Below are 26,785 nucleotides of genomic sequence, written 5' to 3'. Positions count from 1 at the left end.
TCTGACCCGAGCTTCGGGGTGTCCTGAGTCTCAAGCAGGAGGCTGGTGTCCAGGCTGCTCTCCCCGTCAGTGCTCGGCTGTATGGGGGGCACCGGCTCTGGCACTGGCTGGGGTTGGGGGATTCTGAATGGACCGGCACCATCTCCGACAAGTCCTGTAAGACACAAGACGGCATGTATAATTAGACAGCAGGCCATGGGGGGGCAAGGGGCTGAGGGGAGGGGCGGGGGGGTTGGGATGAGGGGGCTGTTTAAAGTGGGGAGGGGTTCCACACGTGTCATGGGCAACCGCTACTCAGCGGGGTCTCACTTGCCCCTGACCGCACTCCAGCTCGGTGAAATCCCTTTCCTCTGGGCCACTGGCCATGTTCAGGGCCCTCTGCTCGGGCATAGTGAGGGGCCGCAGTTCTGCTGGTCCCCCTCCGGTCTTTTCCTGCCCCCGGCGGTTGTGCTCAGCCTTCTCCTGGGGAAGTGGAGGAACACAAACGGCGAAACCGTTGGACGATCCGACGCATGCAGGCCATGAGGTTGTGTGGCCTCGGTGGCCAGGGCATCCGGCCATGGCGAATGGCAGGCGTGCTGGCATGTGGGGCAGGGTGGGGTTCAGTCATCCACCGGAGGGGAGGGGCCGTGATATGGGTGTGTGGTGGGGGTGGGGTTAGTGCCAGGGTCAGGGAGGAGCCTACGCACCCTGGCTGCCCTGAGAAGGTCGTGCAGTTTCTTCCAGCACTGCACGCCAGTCCAGACGACATTGCCCACTGCGCTGACCGCCTCAACACCTGTGCGCAGGCACGGCAGATGGCGGCGCCTGGCGGCCTTGCTCGCAGGCTGGGGTATAGGGTCATCCTTCTCTCCTCCACGCTGTCCAGGAGGGTGTCCAGCTCAGCGTCCCTGATGCATGGCGCTGCTCTCATTCCAGCCATCTTGTTGACTGGGATGGTGTGTGTGGTACGATGGATCGTTTAGGTGCGGCTGTGCGGCGAGTGAGCCTCATGTGCGCCACTCACGGACCCGGCGAATCCGGCACCGTTTTCCATGGAATTGATTGTATTCCACGTGGCGACGGTGCTGGCCCATTTAAAGTAGTTGAATCGGTGCAGCTGTTGCGCCATTTTTTCTGTCATAAAATGCCACGCTTCTCTGCTGGCGTCAACACTTAGCCTCAGGAACGGAGAATCCAACCCCATAAGTATAATAGCCAGTTTAGGTCACTTGTCTAGACAGCTGGTTCGTGATGCAGAGCCAGCCCAGAAGTGTGGGTTCAATTCCCGTACCGACAGGTTAGTCATGAACTCTGCCTGATGTATGGTAATCCTCGGGTTAAGTAAACACCAGTCAGCTCTCCCCCTCAGAGGGGAAAGCAGCCTATGGTCATCTGGGACTATGGTGACTTTACCTTACCTTACAATAGCTGCCTCTTGATGTTACCCGTTTTGCACCATCACCAAGATAAATTTCTGCCCCAACGTATTTAGTTCAGATTAAGTTAGTCAGATAAAAGGAGAATGCAAATTTGTTGCTGGGTCTTGACTGAAGAAATTTTAAAACCACTGGAATAACTAAAAGAAGATCTTAGTGTTCAAAGTTTCTGTGCCACCACACTGCCAGGTGCCAAGTTAACTACAAAAGTAATACATTTCCACCTTCCAAATTCTTCTTAATGCTGTAGTTGTATTTCTGAAACTTTCATTTCTGAAAAATGTAATTTCAAATGAAACAACGTTAAGCAAATCAGAGGGGGAAAATGCTGGAAAATCTCAGCAAGTCAGCAAGCTTGCTGAGATTTTCCAGCATTTTCCCTTTCGTTTCAGATTCCAGCATCCGCAGTAATTTGCTTTTATTGTTAAGCAAATCAGATTTTCCCACTGCAGCCAGTATTAACACTGGAGCTCGGTACTGTAGGATCAATCCCATCACATTAAAACATTGAAATATTATAAGTTGAAACACTGTAGATTCCTAAATTCCTCTATTCATGAATTAATTTTTTTTTCCAAAAATGTTAAAATATAGAAGAAATACAATGTAAATGTTAATATGAAAATAATGACACCCTCCAGCTGCCTGGTTTCGGAATGACTGTACTCCATCTAGTGACAGAAGCTGGTCAGTGCAGAAGCATCTGAAGAAGTCCCAGGACTTCAGTGCTTGCGAATGGGAACAAGATGAGGCAGAGAATCTGATGAAGTCGTCCCTGGTGGTGGCAGCAGACACTGCGAACTTGGTTGGGGGGGGGGGGGGGGGGGGGGGGGGGTGCGGTTGACGAGGAGCAACAGAAAAACTCCCTAGCCTTGGTGCACTGACCCCAACCATGCAAGGACAAATTGTACAAAATATGCCATCTGGTATGTGGAATATTAGGCCACTTAACAGGAAATCAGGCAAACAATGTTATCATGAATGTTGCAACATTAACTTGCTACCCAGTCCCAATTTAAAAACTGACGTTAAAGCAAAACATCCTTGACTGAACCAATGTTGGGGAGGGTGTTTAATATACCAGTTTTGTCCAGTACCAACCTAGTCAATTTTAGAGTATTTACACAACAACGTAACTTGAATCAACTTTTTGTAAAAATAAATTTACATTACTTACCACTGGCAACATCAGACTGGAACAAGACAGTCGCAGCATTGTTACACAAGGTGCCATCAACTTATTAACACGTAGCAACCGAATGCTTTTTATTAACAGCAAAAACACAATCAAACCATGGAGGAAACGTTTCATCTGAGAGTGAAATAAACATGTTGTTAGATCTGAACAAAATCCTACGTATTTGTTACACACAGGCAGACTGACACTGATCCAATTAATTTCCATGACTCTGGAGTTGCCGGTGGCAGGGACGGGGGGAGGAAGAGTTACAATTGACCCTCACCCAACATGCAGAATTCTAGCTAGGGACAATGACTAACAATCAGAAGCACTGGGCAGCATGGTGGTTAGCACAGTTGCTTCACAGCTCCAGAGTCCCAGGTTCAATTCTCGGCTTGGGTCACTCTGTGCGGAGTCTGCACGTTCTTCCCGTGTCTGTGTGGGTTTCCTCCGGGTGCTCCGGTTTCCTCCCACAGTCCAAAGATGTGCAGGTTAGGTGAATTAGCCGTACTAAATTGCCCATAGTGTTCAAAAAGGTTAGTTGGGGTTATTGGGTTGTGGGGATAGGATGGAGGTGTGGGCTTAGGTGGGTTGGTCTTTCTGGTGCAGACCCGATGGGCCCAATGGCCTCCCTCTGCACTATATATTCTATGGTAACGATGGTTATCTTTCCTGTCAAGAGAAACTGGGAACAATTAAGAAGATCTTACCAATACCCTGGCAGAAATCAGTGAATTCAGCAGAGTACAGGAAATAAATCTGGCTTCTTATTGATCAGTGCAGTTCAGGCACACTTCTTTCACAAGTTACCTATCTGAGAGCCCTGGTTAGCATATTTTATATTATAGCTCTCAAAAAACTGTCAAAGAAATGTTGCAAAGAGCAAGAATCCTGTGCAGACTAAGCAAAGCACCACAATAATCACTCGTTTATACAATTATGTCAAATCAAGCCTGCATATTCAATAAGCCATGGGTCAATATAACCTGAATTTTAAGCAATCCCATTTGAGGTAAAATGTAAAACAAATGTTTTTCTTCTTCTGGTCATATGGTACTCATCAAAGCAAGAGAGTTCATACTGGAGCCCTTCATCAATCATTCCCAGGTAAAGTGCACTATATAAATGAGATGTAAAGCTCTCTCTAATCCGCTCAATTTGTCTCAAACATTGCGGGCTGAATTCTCTGTGAAACTAAGTTTCCCGCTGGAATGGAATTGCATGCAATTCACGTTCCCGTTTGAGGCACTGTTTGTTTTGTGATTTAGGACCTGCAAATCGTCCAGCACTCTGCCTGGGGGAATTGAAAGAAATTCTCATTCCAGCTGGGGCTGGAATTTGCATTAAAAAGCCCGATGAGCTGCTCAGAAGCACTCTACTCATCTCTCAATTTCACTCCAGCCATGAAGGTGGCTGAGAAGACTTGCCCCCTGATTTAGAGATGAAGTGGACCCAGAACTCGTGTCAACCAGGCGAGGAGAGACACCATCTTTCCCAGGGTGGGCCGCAGACTCGAACCCACCTTCCTGAGTAGTTACTGGGATTAGGTGGCAGAGGCAGTCAGTGCTGCCAGTCTCATCAGATGGAGACAGCTCATGAAGGGCAGCACGGTAGCATTGTGGATAGCGCAATTGCATCTCAGCTCCAGGGTCCCAGGTTCGATTCCGGCTTGGGTCACTATCTGTGCGGAGTCTGCACATCCTCCCCATGTGTGCGTGGGTTTCCTCCAGGTGCTCCGGTTTCCTCCCACAGTCCAAAGATGCGCAGGCACGTGCATACTTCGCACAGACAGTGACCCAAGCCAGGAATGGAACCTGGGACCCTGGAGCTGTGAAGCCATAATGCTAAACACTATGCTACCATGCTGTCCAACCCGCTAATGAGATTTAAATCCATGCAAATGACGGTTTTGTACAGGCCCATCGGCTGGGAGCAAACTTCACGAACGCCGCCAGCAGGGGACTGAAAGCATGGCGTCTGAATCGCCGCCGGGCACAAATTGCGATTTTTGCATTACTAGCTATTCTCCACCCCATTGAAATCCTAGCTGCGGGTTTTGGGATGTGGAGAATTCAGCCCTCTGTTTCTCATGTGAGCTATTTAGTGTCAATTATATGCTGTGGTCACAGGGTAGTGTTGAGTATGCTCAAATGCATTTCATGTGGGATTTGTACAGCTGGCACAGTTGTCTATTTTGGATGGTTTCAAACCTTGGTCCCAAAAGTATGGTCATCCACTATCCCATTCTGTTTTCCCTATTTCTCCATTTCCTCTTCTTACAGGCTGTGAAGCAGTGTCATGTCCTACTTCTCATGCCGAACTGTACAGTTCCTGCCTAGGAACTAACTGATTTAATCCAGAACAATTGAGTTGGTAGAGACTCAAATTAGGTATTCATCATTTTAGTTTTCCAACTAACTGAAAGATAAATGTAAATATCGTCACAATCCCAGAGGACGACAGGCTTCTCTCCCCTTTGAGAGCTGACTGATGGTGATTTAACCGGAGGGTCACCACACCTCGGTCGAGGGCAAGGCTGAGAAGGCAGGTGCTTCATAAATATGGGAACTGAACCCTCGCTGTTGGCGTCACTCCGCATCATGAACCAGTTGTCCAGCGAACGGAACTAAACGACCCCCAGATCTGAAAGATAATACTGTGACTGGTGTATTTTAAAACATTCTTATTGCTGGTCTTCATGCCGTGCTGCAATCTTTCACATCTGTACCACACTCCAAGTAAAATTCCTACAATAGCTGTGAACTTGGAAAACAAATACTTAAATCTTGCAAAATATTGTGCTGCTGGAAATCTGAAATCCAGAATGAAAAATCAGTCCGGACCAGTATTCTTATTTCCCTATTTAACTATTTTTTTCTTCTGGGAATGAAAACAGAAAATGCTTTAACACAGAGTCAGTCAGGCAGCAGACAGAAACATTTAACATTTCAGTTAACATTTCAGGCTGATGAATATTCATCAGATTTGGAACAGAGACAGAGAAAAGGGGAAGTCCAGGAGGTTGAATGGAGTGGGGATGTGGGGGCGTTGGGGGAGGCGGGGGCAGGGCAGGCGGTGCAATTCAAAGTGAAGGCCTACGATAAAGCATCTTTCCACCACAGCACAGACATCCCCTTGTGTCCCTGCCTCAGTCGTTGCTTAAAAACTGTTGCAGCTTTAACCCCTTTCAGATCTGAAGAAAGTTCTTCAACCTTTAACTCAGTTTTTCTCTCTACAGATGATGTCTGGCCTGCTGAGTGAACCTTCTGTCTTTTAATTTCAGTCCTGCATCTAATTTCCAACAAACGACAATGCACATTTTAAGCTACGCATGTTAAAAAAAAAAAATCGGATGCAGCTGTGCATGGTTTTCGGACCATGAATTTAAAATGACCTTGTGAATCAGGAAAGTCAGTCATGCTGGGGTGTTTTAATTGAACATCTTTCCAGATAAAATACATGTGGGTTTTAGACTCATTTTCAGTGTAAATGGTTACAAAACGTGGTTGCCAAGCACAAATACACATAAACACGGACACAAAAGAATTCTCATCGCAGTTGGCTTTCCCTCAGCCGTTTCCTGATCCTCACCTGTATCCATGAAGAGATCAAGCTCAGATCTACAAAGGCTTTGAAATATCCACTGTGAAGATGGTCAATAACGTCCAGCACCAATACGAAGTAAAAGACGTAATATACATAATAAAAGAGACTGATCATGGCAAGTCCAATCTAGAAAGAACAGGACACAGACTGTAAATTGTACACCTCACAGACAAATATATATTTTAAATTATGGATTAATTTAAGTTCAATAGCTGGGTCAGTGAAGTCTGGATGGAACTGCAAAACAACGAGTACACATAATGTAACCAATAAAACTAATAAGAAACGGTGCAGAGAAACAGTTAATGTTCCAAATCTGTATGATTCTACTACCGAACTGCGAGCATTTTTCCCCAGCCCTTGTTCTTGAGAAGGTGGCAGTGAGCCACCTTTTTGGACTTTGTAATCCATCTGGTCCAAGTACACCCACAGTGTTGTAAGGGAGAGAGTGCCAGGGTTTTGATCCAGCAACAGTGAAGGAACAGCAATATAGTCCCAAGTCAGGATGGTGTGTGGCTTCGAGGGGATCTTATAAGTGGTGACGTTCCCCTGCGTCTGCTGTCCTTGTCCTAGGTGTAAAGATCTTGGGTTTGGAAAGTGCCACCGAAGGAGTCTAGATGAGTTGCTGCAGTGAATCTTCTAGATGGTACACACTGCTGCTACTGTACTTCGGTGGTGGAGGGTATGACTGTTTATGTTGATGGGGTACCAATCAAGCAAACTGCCTTGTCCTTGATGGATTGATGCTTCTTGAGTATTGCCGGAGCCACATTCATCCAGGCAAGTGCATCTTGGCACGTGCCTTATTGGTGGTGTAGAGGCTTCAGGAGGAGAGTTAGTTGCCAGAGAATTCCCAGCTTCTGACGTGCTCTTGTTGCCATAGTATGTATATGGCAGGCAGTCTTTGGCAGGTAGGATCAAGGAAAACCCAAAAGCTTTCTATAGGTATGTCAGGAATAAAAGAATGACTAGGGTAAGAGTAGGGCCAGTCAAGGACAGTGGTGGGAAGTTGTGTGTGGAGGCTGAGGAGATAAGCGAGATACTAAATGAATACTTTTTGTCAGTATTCACTCAGGAAAAAGATAATATTGTGGAGGAGAATGCTGAGACCCAGGCTATTAGAATAGATGGCATTGAGGTGAGTAGGGAAGAAGTGTTGGCAATTCTGGACAAGGTGAAAATAGATAAGTCCCCGGGGCCTGATGGGATTTATCCTAGGATTCTCTGGGAAGCCAGGGAAGAGATTGCTGAGCCTTTGGCTTTGATTTTTAGGTCATCATTGGCTACAGGAATAGTGCCAGAGGACTGGAGGATAGCAAATGTGGTCCCTTTGTTCAAGAAGGGGAGTAGAGATAACCCCGGTAACTATAGGCCGGTGAGCCTAACATCTGTGGTGGGTAAAGTCTTGGAGAGGATTATAAAAGATACGATTTATAATCATCTAGATAGGAATAATATGATTAGGGATAGTCAGCATGGTTTTGTGAAGGGTAGGTCATGCCTCACAAACCTTATCGAGTTCTTTGAGAAGGTGACTGAACAGGTGGACGAGGGTAAAGCAGTTGATGTGGTGTATATGGATTTCAGTAAAGCGTTTGATAAGGTTCCCCACGGTCGGCTATTGCAGAAAATACGGAGGCTGGGGATTGAGGGTGATTTAGAGATGTGGATCAGAAATTGGCTAGGTGAAAGAAGACAGAGAGTGGTGGTTGATGGGAAATGTTCAGAATGGAGTTCAGTTACGAGTGGCGTACCACAAGGATCTGTTCTGGGGCCGTTGCTGTTTGTCATTTTTATAAATGACCTAGAGGAGGGAGCAGAAGGATGGGTAAGTAAATTTGCAGACGACACTAAAGTCGGTGGAGTTGTAGACAGTGCGGAAGGATGTTGCAGGTTACAGAGGGACATAGATAAGCTGCAGAGCTGGGCTGAGAGGTGGCAAATGGAGTTTAATGTGGAGAAGTGTGAGGTGATTCACTTTGGAAAGAATAACAGGAATGCGGAATATTTGGCTAATGGTAAAATTCTTGGTAGTGTGGATGAGCAGAGGGATCTCGGTGTCCATGTACATAGATCCCTGAAAGTTGCCACCCAGGTTGATAGGGTTGTGAAGAAGGCCTATGGTGTGATGGCCTTTATTGGTAGAGGGATTGAGTTCCGGAGCCATGAGGTCATGTTGCAGTTGTACAAAAGTCTAGTACGGCCGCATTTGGAGTATTGCGTACAGTTCTGGTCGCCCCATTATAGGAAGGACGTAGAAGCTTTGGAACGGGTGCAGAGGAGATTTACCAGGATGTTGCCTGGTATGGAGGGAAAATCTTATGAGGAAAGGCTGATGGACTTGAGGTTGTTTTCGTTAGAGAGAAGAAGGTTAAGAGGTGACCTAATAGAGGCATACAAAATGATCAGAGGGTTAGATAGGGCGGACAGCGAGAGCCTTCTCCCGCGGATGGAGGTGGCTATCACGAGGGGACATAGCCTTAAATTGAAGGGTAATAGATATAGGACAGAGGTCAGAGGTGGGTTTTTTACGCAAAGAGTGGTGAGGCCGTGGAATGCCCTACCTGTAACAGTAGTGAACTCGCCAACATTGAGGGCATTTAAAAGTTTATTGGATAAGCATATGGATGATAAGGGCATAGTGTAGGTTAGATGGCCTTTAGTTTTTTTTCCATGTCGGTGCAACATTGAGGGCCGAAGGGCCTGTACTGCGCTGTATCGTTCTATGTTCTATGTTCTATGTTCTATATGGCTAGCCCAGTTCAGTTTATAGGTTGGTTATCCCCAGGCTGTTGATAGTGAGGGATTGAGTGATGGTAATGCCATTGAATGTCAAGAGCAATGGTTCAATCCTCTCTTATTGATGGTCACTGCCTGGCACATAATATAGTGTGAATTTCCTCACTTTGTGGAGAAATTGCTGACGATAATGTAGTGATGCATTCTCTTATGAAATCTGAAAAATATCTTGAGATTCTTTATTTGATTGTTACAATGACAAAGACATATTCCGAGTTCCCCTTCCCAGTTCATATTCATACTCTCGGTCTTACATAATTCATACTGGCACTGTTTTCCATAATTGTCCCTTCACCCCTATCTGAAACTGCAACTCTGGGGCATCAAACCTGTACTACAGATTGTGGATAAAAATTCCTGATTTTCTGCAGGCCGAATTTGGGGTGCTGACAACAGGCAAGGCTGTAGAGCAGCTTAGAAAGGTAAAAGGCCCAATTTATGAGCATGGGGAGAAGGCCAGTAGAATGCTTGCGCAACAACTACGGAAGAGGGAAGAGGCTAAGGAATAGGGAGGGTAGTGGATGGGGAGGGTAATCTAGTAGGTGACCTGGCAGGGCTGAACAAGGTCTTTAGGGACTTTTATAGGAAGCTGTACACTTCGGAACCCCCGGGGGGGGGGGGGGGGGGGGGGGCATGAGGTGATTCCTGGACAGACCCCCTTCCAAGAGTGGGGAGGGGGTCGGTGGACGGACTGGAGACCCAGGTCAGGATCAAAGAGGTATTGGGGGGCCTGAAGGTCATGCAGTCGGGTAAAGCCCCAGGGGCGGACGGGTATCCGATGGAGTTTTACAGAAAATTTGCCGGGATAGTGGGGGCGGTGCTGGTCAGGGTCTTTAATGAGGCAAGTGACAGAGGGAGTTTACCCTTGACGATGTCGCAGGCCACCATCTCGCTTATTCTGAAACGGGATAAGGACCCGGAGGCTTGTGAGTTATACAGGCTGACCTCTTTGATCAACGTAGACGCCAAGTTACTGGCCAAGGTCTTGGCGACCAGAATTAAGGACTGTGTACCGGATGTAATTGTGGAGCACCAAACAGGGTTTGTAAAGGGGAGAACGCTGGTGGCCAACTTAAGAAGGCTGCTCAACGTGATTATGATGCCCCCGGAAAGTAGGGAGGTAGAGATAGTGGTAGCCATGGATGCTGAAAAGGCTTTTGACCGGGTCGAGTGGGATTATCTGTCGGAGGTATTAGGACGGTTCCGATTCGGGGCGCGGTTCATCGACTGGGTTAGGCTATTATATCAGGCCCCGGAGGCGAGTATAAGGACGAACAGGGCGACATCGGACTACTTTAGACTGCACCATGGGACAAGACAGGGCTGCCCTCTCTCCCCTCTGCTGTTTGCGCTGGCCATAGAGCCGCTGGCAATTGCACTGAGAGCTTCTAGGGGCTGGAAAGGACTGGTCCGGGAGGGAATGGAACATAGAGTCTCGTTATACGCAGATGATCTGCTATTATATATATCGGACCCAATGGTGGGGATGGACGGTATGGGGATGGACTGTATTATGGAAATCCTGAGGGAATTTTGCCAGTTCTCAGGATATAAATTGAACATGGCTAAGAGCGAGGTGTTCGTAATGCAAGCGAGGGGGCAGGCGAGTAGGCTGAAGGGGTTGCCGTTTAGGCTAGTCGGGAAGGTAGGATGCGCTCCCTCTGTCATTGGCGGGGAGGGTGCAGACTGTTAAGATGACGATTCTCCCGCGGTTCTTGTTTGTTTTTCAGTGTCTCCCCATCTTTATCCCGTGGTCCTTCTTTAAGAGGCTGAATAAAATTATTCTGGGATTTGTATGGGCTGTGAAGTCCCCACGGGTGAAGAGGGTGATACTTGAAAGGAACAGAGATGAAGGGTGGCTGGCTTTGCCGAACTTCAGCAACTATTACTGGGCGGCCAACATCGCGATGATGGTGGATGCGGAGTCGGTTTGGGAGCGGCTGGAGGCTGCAGGGGCACTAGCTTAGCAGCCCTGGTCACGGCGCCTCTGCCGCTTCCGCCAGCACGGTACTCCACCAGCCAATAGTGGTGGCAGCTCTTCGGATCAGGGGCCAGTGGAGGAGGCATGTAGGGGAGGCAAGAGCATCGGTGTGGACCCCAATCTGCGGCAACCACCGATTTGCCCGGGGAACATGGACGGGGGGTATCGACTGTGGAGGAGGGCGGGGATTGTGAGGATGGGGGATCTGTTCCTGGAAGGGAGCTTTCCGAGCATGAGGGAGCTGGAGGAGAAGTTTGGGCTGGTGAGAGGGAATGACTTTAGATACTTGCAGGTGAGGGATTTTGTATGCAGACTGGTGCCGTCCTTCCCACGTCTCCCGCCGAAGGGGAGGCAGAACAGGGTAGTTTCTAGGGGAGCGGTGGGAGAGGGTAGATTCTCAGACGTCTACAAGGAACTAAGGGAGCTGATGATACACAGACCGAGGACCTGAAGCTTAAGTGGGAGGAGGAGCTCTGGGTGGGGAGCTGGAGGACGGTATTTCGGCAGTAGTCCTGAGCAGAGTAAACACGATCGCAACATGCGCCAGGCTCAGCCTGATCCAGTTTAAGGTTGTGCGACCGGGCCCACATGGCGGGGGACCGGATGAGCAGATTCTTCGGGCTGGAAGACAAGTGTGCTGGATGCGCCAGAGGGCCGGCTAACCATGTACACATGTTCTGGTCGTGCCCTAAACTCAGGGGGTATTGGCAGATGTCAGGTCCCGGGTATTGAAAACTGGGGTGGTAATGAGCCTGGACGTGGCAATCTTTGGGGTTTCGGAGGACCTGGGAATCCAGGAAGAGAGAGAGGCCGACGTTCTAGCCTTTGCCTCCCTGGTAGCCCGGCAATGAATATTGTTAGCATGGAGGGACTCAAAGCCCGAGGGCTGAGGTATGGCTATTGGACATGGCGAGCTTTCTTGGCCTGGAGAAAGTCAAGTTCGTCTTGAGAGGTTTGCTATTAGGGTTCGCCCCAAGGTGGCAGCCATTTATTGACTTCTTTGCAGAGGAACAAGTGTCAGCTGGGCGTGGGGGGGGGGGGGGGGGGGGGGGGGCGGTGGGGTGCTAGGGTAGAGTAGAGTAGAGTAGGAGGATATTGAGGCAGGTCCATGCGTGAACAGAGCCGTAGTTTGCACTATGTTTAATTTGTGTCTTGACTTTTTTTTTGTACTGTACAATGTCACTTTTTCTATATGCCTAAAATACCTCAATAAAATTGTTTATTCAAAAAAAAATCCTGATTTTGCAAACGTAAGGTGAGCTAAGGACTTTCCACCCAGACAGCATGGCAGAGTGACAAAAACAGAAAAAAATGCTGTGGAACGGTCCTCCCTATTTATTCCCTTATTTCATCTTTTATTTTGGCACTATTATTTATGATCCATGGATGACTAATGGACATGTCTCTTTGATTCAAGCAGCAGAATTCAGAATGAACAGGAGAGAACTTTGCTCATCTCAGCTGGTTTGAACAGGAGGCTGCAGACTTATCGGTACCAGAGAGAGATAGGTAAGGAATTGATTTGATTGACTGGCCGATGACCAATGAATTGGCCCAAGAGTCCGTATTCTGTCCGGTAACAGGTGGTGATTGAATCCTACCCAGTGGAATGCTTTTCAGAATCCCAGGAAGTTTCTTGTTTTTTTAAAGTGTATTTTATTCCAAACGTATATAAAAAGATACAACACAAACAATTCGGGAAACAAATTTCCCAACACACAATACAGTTTGTACAAATGTTTCCCCTTTTTCACCCCCTCCCTCCCTTCATCCCCCCCTCACCGTGACGAAGAACCCCTCAAACACAATCACAAATACCCCCTCCCTTGCTCGAAACACTCCGCTGAACCCTTGAACTCGTATTCAACCTTTTCCAACCGAAGAAAGTCATATAGGTTACCCAGCCAGGCCGCTACCCCGGTGGCGTTGCTGACCGTCACTCCAATAAAATTCATCACCAGGCATTCAGAGAGACAAAGGGCACAACATCAGCTTCCTCCCCTCCATCAGCTCTGGCTTCTCAGACATCCTGAATATTGCCACCAAGGGGTCCAGCTCAACCTCCTCCCTAACACCGCGAACACTCCTGCAGTTCATCTATACTGGGAAACCCTTCTTCCAGATAGAAATCCCTCATCTTAATCAGACCCACTTACTTTCCGTGTCATCTATTCCTCCCCCCCTCCCCCCACCCCCCCTCTTCCAAAAGCTAAAACCATGGTTTTCACACCACGGTGTTAACACCGACATCCTCTGCCCCCTCAACTGGTTCCAGGTCTTCACCATGGACTGCACCGCTAGGGTCTCCGAGTATCTGCTTGGCGCCATTGGCAACGCTGCCGTCACCATAGCCCTTAAGCTGGATTCCTCCTCCATCCAAACCCATTCTATCCCTTCTTCCCACCATTGCCTCACCTTCTCCACATTTGCTGCTCAATAGTAATTTAGCAGGTTCAGCAACGGCAACCCTCCCTGCTGCCTCTACCTTTGTAACAGGGTCCTCCCTTGGCACCTTCCCAGCCCAGACAAAGTCTGAAATAATCGTGCCTAGTTTTCAAAAGAAGGTCTTCGGCATAAAGATCCGGAGTGTCTGGAATATGAATAATAATAATCTTTATTATTGTCACAAGTAGGCTTACATTAACACTGCAATGAAGTTGCTGTGAAAATTACCTAGTCGTCTCACTCTGGCACCAGTTCGGGTACACAGGGGGAGAATTCAGAATGTCCAAATTACCGAATTGCGCATCTTTCGGGACTTGTGGGAGGAAACCAGAGCACCCGGCAGAATATTAATCTTCACCACTAGGACCCTCCGTGCCAAAGTCAAGTGCAGCGTGTCCCACCTCTTGAGATCCTCCCTAGCCTCCTCCAGTTTTGTTAAATTCCATTTGTGAAGCATCACCCATTTCCTCGCTATCTGAATCCCCAGGTATTAAACCGGTCTCTGGCAACCATAAATGGCATCCCCCCTAAATTGGCTCGCCAACCCAACTCATTCACCGGGAACACTTCACTTTTCCATACATTTAACTTTTATCCCGAGAATGACCCAAACTTCTTCAACAGGCCCATGATCCTCTCCAGTGGGTCTGAAACAGGTTGTCCGCATATAACGATACCCAATGCTCCCTTCGTCCCTTCATAATCATTCGCCATTCTCCTGACCCCCGAAGAGCCATTGCCAAAGGCTCGATAGCCAGCTGAAACAGCAGCAGCGATAGCGGACACCCATGCTTTGTTCCCCTGTGAAGCTCAAGGTTTTGTGAACCTATGTCATTGGTCCGCACACCTACCCTCGGTGCCACTTATAACAGGCGCACCCATGCCACAAGCTTCACCCCAAACCTTCCCAGGACCTCAAACAGGTACCTCAACTCCACCCAGTCAAATGCCCTCTCCACATCCATGGACACCACTACCTCCGGTAGCTGAGCTCTCGACGGGGTCATGGTCACATGTAACAGACTCCTTATATTGCTAGAAAGCTGCCTGCCCTTTACAATGCCTGTTTGGTCCTCTGTAACCATGCCCGGGTCACAACCTTCCATCCATCCCGCCATCAACTTAGCCAGCACTTTTACCTCTATATTTTAAAACGATATGGGCCTATACGACCCACATTCCAACGGGTCCTTCCCCTTTTTTGGTATTCATGATGTGGAGATGCCGGCGTTGGACTGGGGTGAGCACAGTAAGAAGTCTTACAACACCAGGTTAAAGTCCAACAGGTTTGTTTCAAACACGAGCTTTCGGAGCACGGCTCCTTCTTCAGGTGAATGGAAAGGCTTGTTCCAGAAATGTTTATATAGACACAGTCAGAGATGCCCCGGAATGCGAGCACCTGCAGGCAATCAAATCATCAAAGATGCAGAGAGAGAGGTAACTCCAGGTTAAAGAGGTGTGAATTGTCCCAAGCCAGTTCAGTCGGTAGGCCTCTGCAAGTCCAGGCTTGTTGGTGGGGGCCGAATGTAATGCGACATGAATCCCAGATCCCGGTTGAGTCCGCATTCATGCGTGCGGAACTCCCGAAAATACACAAGGCCAACACACCAGGCCGTCCTATCGTTTCAGGCAATGGGACCCTGTGTGAGAACCTCTCTGGCCACATCGAGGGCATCTTGAAACCCATCGTACAAGGTACACCCAGCTTCTGTCGCGACACGACGGACTTCCTACAGAAACTCAGCACCCATGGACCAGTTGAACCAGGAACATTCCTCGTCACAATGGATGTCTCGGCACTCTACACCAGCATCCCCCATGACGACGGCATTGCTGCAACAGCCTCAGTCCTCAACACCGACAACTGCCAATCTCCAGACGCAATTCTGCAACTCATCCGTTTCATTCTAGACCACAACGTCTTCACCTTCGACAACAAATTCTTCATCCAGACGCACGGAACAGCCATGGGGACCAAATTTGCACCTCAATATGCCAACATCTTCATGCACAAGTTTGAACAGGACTTCCTCACCACACAGGACTTTCAACCGATGCTATACACCAGATACATCGATGACATTTTTTTCCTTTGGACCCACGGCGAGACATCACTGAAACGACTACACGATGACATCAATAAGTTCCATCCCACCATCAAACTCACCATGGACTATTCTCCAAATTCAGTTCCATTCTTGGACACACTCGTCTCCATCAAGGACGGTCACCTCAGCACCTCGCTTTACCGCAAGCCCACAGATAATCTCACGATGCTCCACTTCTCCAGCTTTCACCCGAAACACATTAAAGAAGCCATCCCCTATGGACAAGCCCTCCGTATACACAGGATCTGCTCAGACAAGGAGGAGCGCAACAGACACCTACAGATGCTGAAAGATGCCCTCGTACGAACGGGATATGGCGCTCGACTCATTGATTGACAGGTCCACCGCGCCACAGCAAAAAACCGCACCGACCTCCTCAGAAGACAAACACGGGACACCACTGACAGAGTACCCTTCGTCGTCCAGTACTTTCCTGGGGCGGAGAAACTACGACATCTTCTTCGCAGCCTCCAACACATCATCAGCGAGGATGGACATCTTGCCAAGGTCATCCCCACACCCCCACTACTGGCCTTCAAACAACCGCGCAACCTCAAACAAACCATTGTTTGCAGCAAATTACCCAGCCTTCAGAACAGCAACCACAACACCACAAAACCCTGCCAGGGTAATCTCTGCAAGACATGCCAGATCATCGACATGGACACCACCATTACACGTGGAAACACCACCCACCAGGTACGCGGCGCATACTCGTGCGACTCGACCAATGTAGTCTACCTCATACGCTGCAGGAAAGGATGTCCCGAAGCGTGGTACATTGGCGAGACCATGCAGACACTGCGACAACGAATAAACGGGCATCGTGCGACTATCAACAGGCAGGACTGTTCCCTTCCAGTTGGGGAACACTTCAGCAGTCAAGGACATTCAGCCTCTGATCTCCGGGTCAGCATTCTACAAGGAGGCCTTCAGGAGACGCGACAACGCAAAATTGCTGAGCAAAAACTTATAGCTAAGTTCCGCACGCATGAATGCGGACTCAACCGGGATCTGGGATTCATGTCGCATTACATTCGGCCCCCACCAACAAGCCTGGACTTGCAGAGGCCTACCGACTGAACTGGCTTGGGACAATTCACACCTCTTTAACCTGGAGTTACCTCTCTCTCTGCATCTTTGATGATTTGATTGCCTGCAGGTGCTCGCATTCCGGGGCATCTCTGACTGTGTCTATATAAACATTTCTGGAACAAGCCTTTCCATTCACCTGAAGAAGGAGCCGTGCTCCGAAAGCTCGTGTTTGAAACAAACCTGTTGGACTTTAACCTGGTGTTGTAAGACTTCTTACTGTTTTTTGGTATTGATATGATCGTTGCCTGGATCATTGTCTCTGGCAGCTCCCCCTTCTCCAATGCCTCAATAAACTCCCCCAAGAGATGTGGTGCCAGGTCCATCGCAAACTCCTTATAGAATTCTGCCGGGTAGCCATCGGGCCCCGGGGCCTTCCCCGACTATATACCCCTTATACTGCCCAATATCTCCCTCAGCCCCAGGGCCTCTTCCAACTGTGGAAACTCCAGTTCGTTTAAGAACCGTTCCATTTCCCCCTCTTCACCCCCACAGGTCCGCCCTGTTCAGCTACTTAGAATAATCCCTAAATGCCTCGTTTATCTTCCTCGGCTCCAACGCCACATCCCCTGCCCCAGTCCGTATCTATATTTCCCTGGACGCGGCCTGCCTCCATAGCTGATGCTCTAAGATTCGACTCGCCTTCTCCCCATATTCTTACTGCACCCCTCTCGCCCTCACATCTGTCCTACTGACCTCCCCGTTGTCAGCCTATCAAATTGCCCCTGTAATTGTTTCCTCCTCACAAATCCCTCCATGGTGCGCACCCTCGAATACTCCCTATCTACCTCCTCTATCTCGCTCATTAGTCAGTCATATTTCTCCCTTCTTTTCCTATCCGCATGTGCCTTGAATAAGATAATCTCCCCTCGGACAACAGCTTTTAGTGCTTCCCAAAAAGCGGCTGCCGGCACGTCCCCATTTTGGTTCAATTTTACATAATCTTTAATCACAGCCTGCACTTTGTCACACAACCCTCTATCTGCCAACAACCCCGAATCGAGCCTCCACCCCGGCCTCTGCTCCCGTCCCAATCGAAGCTCAATCTCCAGCCATTGGGGTGCATGGTCTGAGATTACTATTCCCACGTACTCTGCCCTCTACACCCCAATCAAAATCTCCCGGCTCACCACAAAAAAGTCAATTCTGGAATACACCCTATTCACATGCGAAAAAAAGTAATGCTCCCTTCCCCCTGGGTTCTTGAAGCTCCACGGATCCAGCATACCCACCTTTTCCATAAACCCACCCAGTTCCTTTGCCATATGTATTAGGGGCAGCACGGTAGCATGGTGGTTAGCATAAATACTTCACAGCTCCAGGGTCCCAGGTTCGATTCCCGGCTTGGTCACTGTCTGTGCGGAGTCTGCACGTCCTCCCTGTGTGTGCGTGGGTTTCCTCCGGGTGCTCCGGTTTCCTCCCACAGTCCAAAGATGTGCGGGTTAGGTGGATTGGCCATGCTAAATTGCCCGTAGTGTCCTAAAAAGTAAGGTTAGGGGCGGGGGGGTTGTTGGGTTACGGGTACAGGGTGGATATGTGGGTTTGAGTAGGGTGATCATTGCTCGGCACAACATCGAGGGCCGAAGGGCCTGTTCTGTGCTGTACTGTTCTATGTCTACCCTCTATCTACCCTCCGCTCTAGGACACAATTAAAATCTCCTCTCATAATCAGCTGGTGCATGGCCAAGTCCAGGATTGCTGCCAGCAACTCTCTCATAAAACCTACATCATCCCAATTAGGTGCATACACGTTCACCAACACCACAAGCATCCCTTCTAATACCCCACTCACTATCGCATCTCCCACCTGGGTCCCTCACTTCATTCGCGCTCACAAACCCTGTTTTCTTACTCAAAATTGCCACTGCTTGCGACTTTAAATTGTACACCGAGTGGAAAACCTGAACCAACTCATGGTAGATGAATCCAACCAAAATGCTTTGGTTTTCGAAGAATACTACTCAGACATAGCTGAGTCAGTCGGATATGCTAATCACAGCATCGGCGACACGGTCGCAAAGTTCAACACGAACCAACTCGTGGTAGAAGAAGCCAACCAAGATGAAATGGCTTTCAAAGAATACTACTCAGACATGGAGGAGTTATTTGGACATGCTGATCACAGCATCAGCGACACCGTTGCAAAGCTTAACACGAATCTACTCATGGTGGATGAATCCAACACCATGATGCCATGGCAGCTCGTCGATACATTGGATGACAGCAATACCCAAGACGAAGACGGCGCCACACAGAGAGCACAGGAAGACTCCACAGAGCGAGCGATGACAGGCTCCACAGTGCGAGTGATGAAAGACGCCAACAGGGATGCAAGCAAACACTCCCGGGCGAACACCATGCATGAACAAGACCATGAAGGTAAACCCGCCGTATCTGAGCAACCACAAGCAGACTATGAAAGTCCAACACGCTCACAGGAACAAGAAGAAGACAATGCACCTCTGCCCACTGCATGCGAAGACAGTGACAAGGTGATCACACTCAACGTACAGGATCACAGTGAGACTGACAGTTCTCAGCTTGTCTGTACCGAAGCACGGAGCGAAAACAGTGACAAGGTGCTCGCACTCGACGTACAGGATCACAGTGAGACTGACAGTTCTCAGCTTGTCTGTACCGAAGCACAGAGCGAAAACAGTGACAAGGTGCTCGCACTCGACGTACAGGATCACAGTGAGACTGACAGTTCTCAGCTTGTCTGTACAGAAGCACAGAGTCGGGCCACCCAACAGTCCAGAGAGACGATGCCGAAAGAAAACATGCAGATTTTGACTCCAGAAGAGGAGCACCTGGAGTCCAGAGAGACAAAGCCAAAAGAAAACATGCAGATTTTGACTCCAGAAGAGGAGCACCTGGAGTCCAGAGAGACAATGCCGAAAGAAACCATGCAGATTCTGACTCCAGAAGAGGAGCACCTGGAGTCCAGTGAGATAACATCAACAGAAATCATGAAGATTTTAACTCCAGAAGCGGAGCACCAAGAGTCTAGAGAAACCACGTCAACTGAAATCATGCAGATTTGGACTCCAGAAGAGGAGCGCCGAGAGTCCACAGACACCGCGTCAAATGTAATCAAGAAGACTTTGACTCCGGAAGACGAGCACCAAGAAAGCAAAGATGCGGAATCCAATTCTCCACAACTGATTGATGTCACCTGCACCGATGCAACATCAGATCATTCGCACCACTCGCGAGAAGACGAGCACCAAGAAAGCAAAGATGCGGAATCCAATTCTCCACAACTGATTGATGTCACCTGCACCGATGCAAAATCAGATCATTCGCACCACTCGCGAGACGGAATGCTCAATGACTCAAATTATCCACTCGGGACACTCGTAGAGTATAACAAGAAAAACAAAAGTCAAAAGAAACACAGCAAGAACAAAAACAACATGAAGCGCGACAAAACCAACAACAATAGCAAGAAGCACAGCAGAAACGAGAACGACAACAGCAAGAATAAAAGCAACATGAAGCACAACAAGACAAACAACAAAGTCAGGCACAAAGATAGCGACAACGACAGGGACAGAAACAACAAGAATGGCAACAAACACAACAAAGTCAGGAACAAAGATAGCAACAACACCAAAGACAGAAACGACAAAAACAGCACCAAGACCGGCAACGAGAACAACAAAGTCAGGAACAACGACAGTGCCAACACCAAAGACGGAAACGACAAAAACAGCGACAAGTACGGCAACGAAAACAACAAAAACAAGAACGACAGAAACAACAGCAATGAAACAACGACTTGTACACAATGGCACTACTTGGCACATGACGGACAATGCAACAGCGCATGGCAAAACGATGACAAGACTACAAACATGTCATGGGATGACGACGAATCGCATAAACACACGTCTGCTCCAGAACGAGCAAGCACACCAGCATCCAAGGCGGATGAGACAATAAATCAACACCACAAGCACAGAAAAAAAAAGTCCATGCCAGTCAACATCAGTGATGTGACCATGCAGACACCTCGGGATGACGCATTGGGTACTTAAGATAACAAGGAACACCAACAACATTCACAGCGGACTTGCAATATCAATATCACCACATCATCAACAACAAAAAGAAAAAAAGCTCTGAACAAATTCATCAACTTTGGACTCATAAATGTTTTTATTAAGATTGGACATATAAATACATTGGCTTTGTTAACTAAGGCAATAGCATCATCACTTGTATAGATACGCATATCATAAGTTACTGTTTTGTATAATTTTCTTTAATGATGTACAGAAACTATGTAATGAGAAAAAGGGGGATGTGGTGATCGTAGATTGACTAGATACAAAACAACAGAGCAAACACGAGCGGGAGAGCTATAAATACACTGGGACAGGATGTACAATTTTCTTTAACGATGTTCAGAAAATATGTTAAGAGAAAAAGGGGGATGTGGTGATCACAAGTTAACCAGATGCAACACAACTGAGCAACCACTAGAGGGAGCACGGGAGAGCCATATAAATAGATCAGGACAGGAAGTGAGGACACACTACACAGCAGGCAGAGCTAATAGCTGGACACACAGCAGCTAGGATAGCACTGAAGGTAGCCGTACGTAGAGCTCTGAAGAATGAACGAACTCACAATAAAGCATCTTCTCCACATTTGAGACTGCGAGCTTTATTAAGACACGAGGAACAACACAGTACACCGAGTGGAAAACCTGACCCACCCACCTCTTCCTTAGCCTAACCTGGTCCTTCATGTGGAGGTGCGTCTGCTGCAGAACGACCACTTCCACTTTCAAGCTCCTAAGGTGCACAAAGACCCGAGATCTTTTGATCGGTCCATTGAACCTTCGCACATTCCACTTTATAAGCTTACCGGGGGCTTATGCCTCCATTCCCCTCTACCATCCGCCATCCTTCCCTTTTGGCTCTATCCCCGTTAATTTCATCCTATAACTGGCCCATCCAAGATGACCCTTTCTCTGCCCCTGCCCATGTGACTTCTCCAAACTCGTCTCGTCGCACCCTCCCTTCCCCCGCCCCCAACCCCCCTCCACGGCCACCTTTCTTGTTCTTCTCCCACCAAAATTACCCTCCAGCGTGGCAATTCCTGCCCAAAGGCTCCACCTACTAACCCCCACCCCTCCCCTGCCCTGACCTCTCCATTGTGTGAAGAAAGCTCCTGCTGACCTCACCCTCCCCATCCAAACAAAGACTCATCTCAAACCACAGGTCACCTTTCCCAAGAACAATCAAAAAGAAAAATTACAGCCCCAGGAACAGGAGGGGGATGGGGACACCCCTGCCTCGTTTTGAAAACCCAACAGTGAAAAGATGAAAAAGAACCTCCACATCGGAGGAAAAGAAACACCCCTCCCTCCAACACCACTTGCCTTGTATTCCCAATTCCTCCATTGTGCCAGCACCTCAGTCTCCCAGAATTGTTCAGCTCAGTTCTCCCCCAGTTTATTTTCCTTGATAAAGTCATTGACTGCTTCGGGGTCTCAAGATAGTATTCCCGGTTTTCATATGTCACCCAAAGCTTCGCTGGATAGAGCGCCCCAAACCTGACCTGCTGCCGATATATAGCACCACCTTGGCTCTGTTGAACCCCGCCCGCCATTTTGCCAGCTCAGCTCCAATGTTCTGGTATATTCCGATCTTGTTCACCGCCCATTCGCAGTTGCGCTTCTCCCTGGCCCACTGCAGAATCTTCTCCTTCCCTATGAACTTATGGAGCCTCACGATCACTGCACATGGTGGCTCCCCTACTCTAGGCTTCTCCCTCAGGGACCTGTGAGCTCTGTCCACCTCAGGGGCCTTGTCAGCACCCGCTCCGCCACCAGCCCCGCCAGCATCCTTGAAATGTACCTCTTGGCACTCACACCTTCCACTTCCTCAGGCAGGCCCACTATCCACAGATTCTGCCTTCTCAATCTATTTTCCTGCTCCTCCACCTTTGCTTTCAGCGTCTTTCAAAGGTCTCCTAAGAGCCCCATTTCCGCCTCCAATGCCAACACCCGATCACTGTGGTCTGACTTCACCCTCTCAATCTCTCGAATCTGCAACCCCTGAGCCTCCAAGCATTTCTCCACCCTCTCCAACGAGCCCTTCAGGGGTGACCCTTCGATGTCCTTCAAGCGATCCCCCTGCATCTCCTTCCTCTGCTGACGGAACTCTTCTTTGATGAAGACCATCAACTGTTCCATCTGGGGCTTTGCTACTTGCACTAGGCCTTCCCCCTCCACCATTTTTCCACTGGCTGCTGCACCACAGGTCTCTTCCAGCTTCTTGGCCAGATCTTTCACCTTCTTCTGCCAGGCTTGGTTACCAGCAGACATGATACTTCTGGGGGAACTTCTCCTCCGACCTTCAGTTGAACTTTTCCATCGAAGTTGCATCCAATATTGCGTAAAAGGAGCTCTTTTCTACGCCTTCAAGCAGGAGCTGCCCTGTGTGCGACCAATCACACCATGGCCCCACCAGAAGTGTACCAAGAACTTTCAGTTTTGATTCTGGCAGCATAGAGGCAAGATCCTACCATCTCTATCCCCAGAAAGGCTGGTGTGAATGCAGTATTTCTGAAATTGCAGAGAAACCATTACAGGCTGTAAAACAAAGACCAGAACCTGCTATTTATCTCTGGAAAGGCTGTGTTGCTATAGTTCTTAAACCACAGAGACCTGAATGAAGGATTCTACAGAGGAGACTAGCACAGGTTGCAAACAAAGACTGTAACCTTCAGCTTGCTGTGAAGGAAGTGTGCTAAAAACAATGATCTAAAACAAAGACTCTTTTTCCTTTTACTTATGATTTTTACCCACTTTCACCCCTCTGTGTTTGTCTATCTTATGTGTATAAACGGTAGTGGCCAGTTAAAGTGGGGAATTAGGAATTAGATAAAGTTAACCAGTTGTATTTGCTGCATATTTAATTTATAGTTCTTGTTATAAATAAACATTCATTGTACATTTACAAACCTGGTGACTGTAATTATTGGGCAGCCAAGGGCCAAAGACTTTGGGTATTTTTCTAAGAATTATCATTTAATTCACTTGTGTTGAGAGAAGAGGAATCTGGCACTTACTTTCAATGTGAAGATCTTAATTAGCTGCTTAGGCATAAATATGGTGATAATGAACTGCTGATCAAACAGACATTAGGAGCCAGATTTACACTGCATCAGGATGGCTTGGGAGTTCTTTAAAAATGGCAGACATGTCCCAATTCCAAGATTCCCAATCTCATTCCTGGGGTTTCCGATTTTCAAGAGTATCTTTCAAGGGTACAGGCTGGTTTGGGTCATGAGCCTGCACCTTGCAGTCTTGATCTGGCAACTCTCTTACAGGGATACCTATATCTTAGTCCTCTGCAATTTTCATGGTGATGGACCAGCTTTTCAAAGAGTTCTGGTTCACCCCAGAGGCGTTCTGAACCATAGACTGCATAAGCAACCTTTTGAAAGGGAAGTTTGAAATATCCTCATTTCACCCATCCCATGTCAAGGTCTGCCCCCCACTCATCCCCATGACCCATTATGTTAAGATGTACTTTGCATACTAACTTCCCTGACCCTTCATGTCCTCCATTGCAAGGTACTTCCCAGCCTCATAAAAGTGTCAATTACCTGGATCTTTAAAAGTACCAATAGCAGAAACTACACGTACTTGAAACCTCTTATCTTGCATAAATAAATATTGTGTAATTGGCAGCGCAGATAATAGAGCCAGAGCTGTCCATTAAGCAATGATTTCTCTGGGGATCAGGGTTTCAACAGAATAATAGATTCCTGGTTCTCAGTCAAGAGTACATAATACGTTCACCTCGACACTTGGCAGCTCTGGTGGTTCCCCCGACCCTTTTTCTCAGGTTGGTTGGCCCAACGACTGTGCACTCGTGCTTGCTCCCATCACTTTTTCTTGAAGTGGGCAGGTCAGGATTGGAATTTACCTGATTCCTGCTACACATCTCGAGGACCAAAATCCAGCTCTAAGTGCTTAACAGATTATTCTTTTGAGCTCTTTACAAAAATAAAGTGCGATCATGAATTGTGAAATGGTACCATAGCATTCCATGTATGAGATGTCACTATAATGAAAGTCCAACAGGTTTGTTTCAAACACGAGCTTTCCGAAAGCTCGTGGTTGAAACAAACCGGTTGGATTTTAACCTGGTGTTGTAAGACTTCTTACTGTGCTCACCCCAGTCCAACGCCGGCATCTCCACATCATGACTATAATGAAAGTCACAGAGCTCCTCTTTCTAATTCACTCCCCATCCCAGACATTGGCTGTCCATATTCCCTACCTGTTCATGCACAAAGGGAAAAAAATGCCTTTATTTAGTCGGAGCAAACCAATTTACTATGATAGGTTTCTGACCTCCAACCAATTCCATGGCTCCTGCCAGTAACTCAGTATGCCTCTCTGAGTCATCTTACACACTTGGAAGTACAGGTGAAGTAGAATAAGGGTCAGGAACAAAAGCTGCAAAGCACAATGACAGTGGTATAAATGTAAAATGTTATTGCAGACCTATTAAATGTACAAACACTTCAAATTAGACAAAATTCTTTCTCCAATATTTTTAATGGTTTTCTGTTGTGCATCACGTTCGTGAAATTTACATTCTGGATGAAGAGCTGATTTCATTTCTTGAAATGGTTGTGATCAAACTCAGACTAATAGGTTGGGCACTTAATTCAATGTTGAGTGGCTGTGGGTCCACAGTGCAGAGCCACTATAATTATGCATCAATGAGCACAAAGAAGTCTTAAGGTTGGTTTATGTAAAAGTGAAAATGAACCTCAAAAAGTAGATTTAACATAACAAAACTGAAAAAGAACATTTGTCAGCTGCTCATATGTATTTCATTCTTATTTTTTTTGACTGTAGTTTGCCATCTCAAAAAAATGTATTCATGTATAATCCATAGAACAGTGACCAACATCTTTAAACACAGGACCTGAAATTCTCACCTCAAAAGCCATGATGAAATAATCCACAACAGTGTTTTTCTGGTAAATGCTGACGGACTCTATGTGAGCTGATGGAAGAACACCTCCTAATGGTGGGAACTCTGCCAGCAGTGACACTGTGGTGAAGAGGTTGGTGGGAGGATTGTAAAGGGTGAACTCCACCATCACTGCTCTCGTATACTGATCAATCCACTCAGTTTCCTTCAGCGTCAGTAATGTTGCATGAGTCGCATGTCTAAGATTTTTGAGGGAGATGTGTGAATAGTGGAATACATGCCACTTCAATCTGCACTATTTGAAAAGTTAAATGACAACTTCTTAGATTTCAATGAAATTGCTACAATTAAAATTGTCCTTCATGTAAAAAGATTAATTGTCACATTAACTTTCAATTGCATTATCCAGGCAACAGCTTTTGTGATTTACAATGCTTCTACTTCTGTAGCATTTGAGAAACATTAATAGTAAACATTAATATATTTAAATATAGTTACTACAATTAATAATAGATCATCTTCATAGTTGAATCTCACTTTATTGAGAAAAATGGTCCCCAATGGTACTGGCCACATTTTCTTCACCTTCAGCTTTGTTCATTCCTCCATATACCTTTTCTATCCTTGGAAAGATGCTCGGGAACAATGGAGAAACTAGTCAAGAGACTATAAGAACCAAAAAATCTTTCCTTTGGCACTAATTTGCTAAAGCAAGGATTATGTCTTGGATTATTTGTTTTTCGATTATTGCCTGGAAATATTTTATTGAGTCGACCATTCATTCTGTCAAAGATTGGATTATCTTTCACAATTCTCAAATTATATACCAGAGGTAAACCCTCTTTATTCCAAGTCTCTGATACCCATGTTCCATCCATTCGAGATCACGTCTTGCTCTTCATAATACCACCATAGACATGAATAAGTGACAGAAATCTAGCCTTATGCTCCATGTCAAACATCTCTTGTTGGAGATAGTCATTGTCTGGCACTTGTGTAGAGCAAAGTTTACTTGCCACTTGTCAGCCCAAGCCTGGATATTGTCCTGGTCTTGCTGCATTTGGACATGAACTGCTTCAATATTTGAGGAGTCATGAATGTTACTGAACATTGTGCAGTCACCAGTGTCGTTGGTGGTGGAGGGATTGAATATTTGTTGAAAGGGTAGCAATCAAGCCGAATGC

General features: G+C 47.3%; 1 protein-coding gene across 1 annotated transcript in view; it reads right to left on the bottom strand.

Moving 5' to 3' along the window:
• Positions 1-26,785, bottom strand: part of LOC119965687 (polycystic kidney disease protein 1-like 1) — a 289,484-nt gene that overhangs the window by 38,443 nt on the left and 224,256 nt on the right. The window contains exons 45-48 of the mRNA XM_038796448.1: positions 25,606-25,840; positions 25,010-25,114; positions 6,190-6,330; positions 2,596-2,730 (exon numbers count right to left, since the gene is read on the bottom strand). Of these exons, the coding sequence (XP_038652376.1) occupies positions 2,596-2,730; positions 6,190-6,330; positions 25,010-25,114; positions 25,606-25,840 (616 nt within the window). The remainder of the gene's footprint in view (positions 1-2,595; positions 2,731-6,189; positions 6,331-25,009; positions 25,115-25,605; positions 25,841-26,785) is intronic.

This window comes from Scyliorhinus canicula, chromosome 5 (genome assembly GCF_902713615.1).
Source record: "Scyliorhinus canicula chromosome 5, sScyCan1.1, whole genome shotgun sequence".
NCBI lineage: Eukaryota > Metazoa > Chordata > Chondrichthyes > Carcharhiniformes > Scyliorhinidae > Scyliorhinus > Scyliorhinus canicula.
Note: the sequence above shows the minus strand (reverse complement) of the source record. Positions and strands in the feature narration are given on the sequence as shown.